The sequence below is a fragment of the Octopus bimaculoides genome, chromosome 3, assembly GCF_001194135.2.
Source record: "Octopus bimaculoides isolate UCB-OBI-ISO-001 chromosome 3, ASM119413v2, whole genome shotgun sequence".
NCBI classification, from domain to species: domain Eukaryota; kingdom Metazoa; phylum Mollusca; class Cephalopoda; order Octopoda; family Octopodidae; genus Octopus; species Octopus bimaculoides.
In genome coordinates, this window is record NC_068983.1 from 118,118,835 (window position 1) to 118,122,918 (window position 4,084).

General features: G+C 33.1%; 1 protein-coding gene across 3 annotated transcripts in view; it reads left to right on the top strand.

The window, feature by feature from the left end:
* LOC106879221 (tetraspanin-18) overlaps positions 1 to 4,084 on the top strand; it is a 135,685-nt gene that overhangs the window by 109,163 nt on the left and 22,438 nt on the right. For all 3 annotated transcript variants that reach the window (XM_014928700.2, XM_014928701.2, XM_014928699.2), the window contains exons 4-5: positions 2,397 to 2,471; positions 3,467 to 3,577. In XM_014928700.2, coding sequence (XP_014784186.1) covers positions 2,397 to 2,471; positions 3,467 to 3,577 — 186 coding nt within the window. The remainder of the gene's footprint in view (positions 1 to 2,396; positions 2,472 to 3,466; positions 3,578 to 4,084) is intronic.

The following is a 4,084-nucleotide window of genomic DNA, read 5'->3' on the forward strand; positions in this document are numbered from 1 at the left end:
TATATATATATATATATATATATATATATTATATATTATATAGTATTGTCCCAAATGTAAGAACAATATCCCATTACGGGTCTTACAGTTGGAAGTAAGCCAAAGTGCAACTGTAAACCAAACTTTCTCTGAATTAAATATTAGTTCTAATATCATCATGCTTTGAGGAATAACTTTTATAAGGATTGTGCATAGATGCTAGAAATCCTCTTGGCAAGAAAAAAACAGATGAACTATCTGCAAGTTGAAAAGCAAGCTGCACAGAGCATGAAAGTATCTCTTCTTTTCTTTTCAGTTGCTTATTTTGTGGGAGTTTTGTTAGTTTGAAATACCATCCAAATGGTAGAGGCAGATAAGTTTCTCTAGATGTGGTAAGATATATAACAGCATCATTATTTGCTAAGCTGTCTGATGCGAGAAAGGAAAAGTAGATGAAACCGAAAAAAACCGACAAAATACTGAATAGCTCGCAAATCACTGAAGTTGACTGTGGTCACTCAGCAGATCAATAACCTATAGAAACCATTTGTTTCAATATTCTTTATTATATTTCACTGATCAGTCGGGATATTAAATACTAGTTTTTGTTGGTTTTCTTCATATTAACTGTCAAACCTTAACGTAAAGCTTTCGACAGAAAGTGCCTTTCTAAGAATGTGAGTTGGTCGAAAGAACGATTTTTGGAGTACTCAGATATCTGTTTTGATGCCCACCCGTTTCAGAGAGTATAATAGTTTCGTAAAAATTGAACTAAACGCTCCGATAACTGATACTACTTTCACTTTTGCTGCTGAGCATCCTCTTATTCTTTACAGCTCTACTTAAAAGTCATATTTAATGATATATGGTTTACGGTGCTCATAGGTTCTGTCTGTCTGGATGTCAAAACCACACAGAACTTTTGGTTTACCAGGTTCATTTAGAGTCATTTCTGGTTCAGCCATAGTTTTTTACAAGGTAACCAGCGTAAACAGAGACAGATTTTATCATGAATTTTGCTTTCTGAGTTAAGATTTTACAGCCTGCTATATGTTTTGCACTCGCTGATCAGTTAGGTGGTACATGTTTGTTGAAGCACTGGAATACATATGTTTGTTCACTGAACTAATGTCTCGAGCATGGTCTTGAAGAACAACCAAGAACCTCTCAGTTTTTCTCTTTAAATCTCCACTTCAGAGCCAATCTCATGAGCCGTGATTTTTTGCAATTTTGTTGTTTCTATGGAACTGTCCATGTAACTACATTTCTTCTAGTGCTACATTTCTTTCACTAATTATCCTGCTTTGGTAAGCTTACTTCTTTTCAAGTTCAACAGGAATAATAAGTCCCTTTCAGCCTGTTTAAGTAGTTCTTCATTCCTTTGTTTTTGTCATTTACTCAACTAGAAATGCTAATACGTTCGCTTCCTTACAACTCTTGCTTCATGTATATATATATATATATATATATATATATATATATATCTGACATTTGCCTATTTAATGTTTTTGTCCAATCTTCTATTTCAGTACTATAATGCACTTTTTTTGTAAACGAAGAAGGCAATTTACGTATTAACTCCAATATAATATCGGTCCCAGGATGTGGCTGTGTGGTTAAAAAGCTCTCTTTGTAATCACATAATTTTGGGTTCGATCGTAATTCTCATCTCTTTGTGCAAACATCATTCGCCATAGTTTTGGGTATTAAAGTGTTTTTGAGAACTTTCGTAGATGGAAATTTTGTGTAAGATCGTTGAAGAAACCGATTCTGTTGTGCGATAGACATACCCGTCGCTCGTTATTACACCACCATCTGGCCCCTGAGGGCCTTTAGCAGAGTTCATTATCTTGCAAACATTCGAGTCAGGTCCTTCCTTAAGTCACGGAGTTTCTGAAAGTGTTATGAGTGTTGACTTCTCTCCTCTGGTTAAGCCAGTAAAATATCAAGTCTCTCCAAGAATTGAACTGAGAAAGGAAAGCAAACGAAAATAGGCAGTTTAAAGCACTACTCTTCTACCTATCCACCGACATTTTTAGCTTTTGGGTTTCTTTTTTATTATTATTATTATTATTCATTTTAGTCGAAATTCACGAAACGTTATTAATGTTTATGAGTGAAACTGCAATGTGATACTTGTTTTCGCAAGTTTAGGTTTTGATTTCAAGTGCTACCGGAGTTGATATGGCTTTCTATCACTCCGAGAACAATGAGTTATGTAACAGTAAGTTTAATCGGTCAACTAAAGACCCTCCTTAGAAAAGGAGAAAATCTGTCCTCGTACATAAGTGAAAATAATATATCAAAAAGTGAAAAAATATATATTTTCTGTTGTCTGAAATAACTACAATTTATTACTACACTAAGAAATAGATGGATATGTTATAAAATAACTGCTTTATTTATCTTTGAAACAGTACATCGCCGTTATCGCGTCGGCGCTCACATTGCAAGTATCATCTGCCACAATGGGATTCATGTTTAAAGATAAGGTAAGGCATTTTTCCGTTTCCTGGAGTAGACTTTCAATAAAATATTTTGTGATTTACGCTCAGTTGCATGTGTGTGTGTGTGTGTGTGTGTGTGTGTGTGTGTGTGTGTGTGTGTGTGTGTGTGTGTGTGTGTGTATGTATGTGTCTGTGTCTGTATCTGTGTGTGTGTGATTTTTTCGTAGGTGTGATGTGAAAAGTGAGTTTGCTTGAACTACTTCGTTCACATTATTGGTGTTATTATGAAAGCATAAAAGATATTTCTTTTTTGCCACACTAAAGTTACAGATAAATCTTAAAGTGTGTGTACATACATAGAGGGAAGACAAAAATATGAGATTCAAACCTACATACACAGAGGCACACACACATGCATATACACATGCATAGATAGATAGATAGATAGATAGATAGATAGATAGATAGATAGATAGATAGATAGATAGATAGATAGATAGATAGATAGATGGATATAAGCATATATATATGTATATATACATCCATCTATCTGTCTATATATACGTATATAGGCATATATATATATACATATATATAGGCATATATATATATATATATATATACATATATATAGGCATATATATATGCATATATATATGTATATAAGCATATATATCTATCTATCTATCTATATATATATATATATATATATATATATATACATATGTATGTGTATAAGAATATATATCTATCTATATAAATATAAGCATATATATGTATATATATAAGCATACATATGAATATAAGCATATATATGTATATGTATATATATATGTGGGTGTGTGTGTATGTGTGTGTATATATACATATATATATATATATATATACATATATATATATACATATATATATATGTGTGTGTGTATAAACATATATATATGCATATATATATTTATTTGTGTACTGTTGTATCTGTGTTTAATGTATATATTGATATAAGATTAAATCGTAAATATTATTCTAAAATTTCTACTTGGTAGTGGCAAAACCATTTGGAAAATGAAGTTCTTCAAGAAATCTCATCCAGTTTTGATGGCAAAGTTAACTCTAACAATACGTTTACTCAAATATTGAATTCATTCCAGATAACGGTAAGCATTAACCTTTTAACCGTGGATATATCTTCAACGAAATAAGCCTATGTAATAGCGAAGTGAGACCATAGATATTGATCTCTGATTGGAATTATTTAAATACTATGCGCAGATGTGACTGTGTTAAGAAGCTTCCTTCGCAACCACATGTTTCTGAGTTCAGTCCCGCTGCATGGTACCTCGGGCAGGTGTCTTCTATTATAGACTCGGCCCAACCAAAGCCTCATGAGTTGATTTGGTAGACGGAAGCGAAAAGAAGCCCGTCGTGTATATATATATATATATACTCTTTTTACTCTTTTACTTGTTTCAGTCATTTGACTGTGGCCATGCTGGAGCACCGCCTTTAGTCGAGCAATTCGACCCCAGGACTTATTCTTAAGCTTAGTACTTATTCTATCGGTCGCTTTTGTCGAACCGCTAAGATACGGGGACGTAAACACACCAGCATCGGTTGACAAGCGATGCTGAGGGGACAAACACACACACATATATATATATATA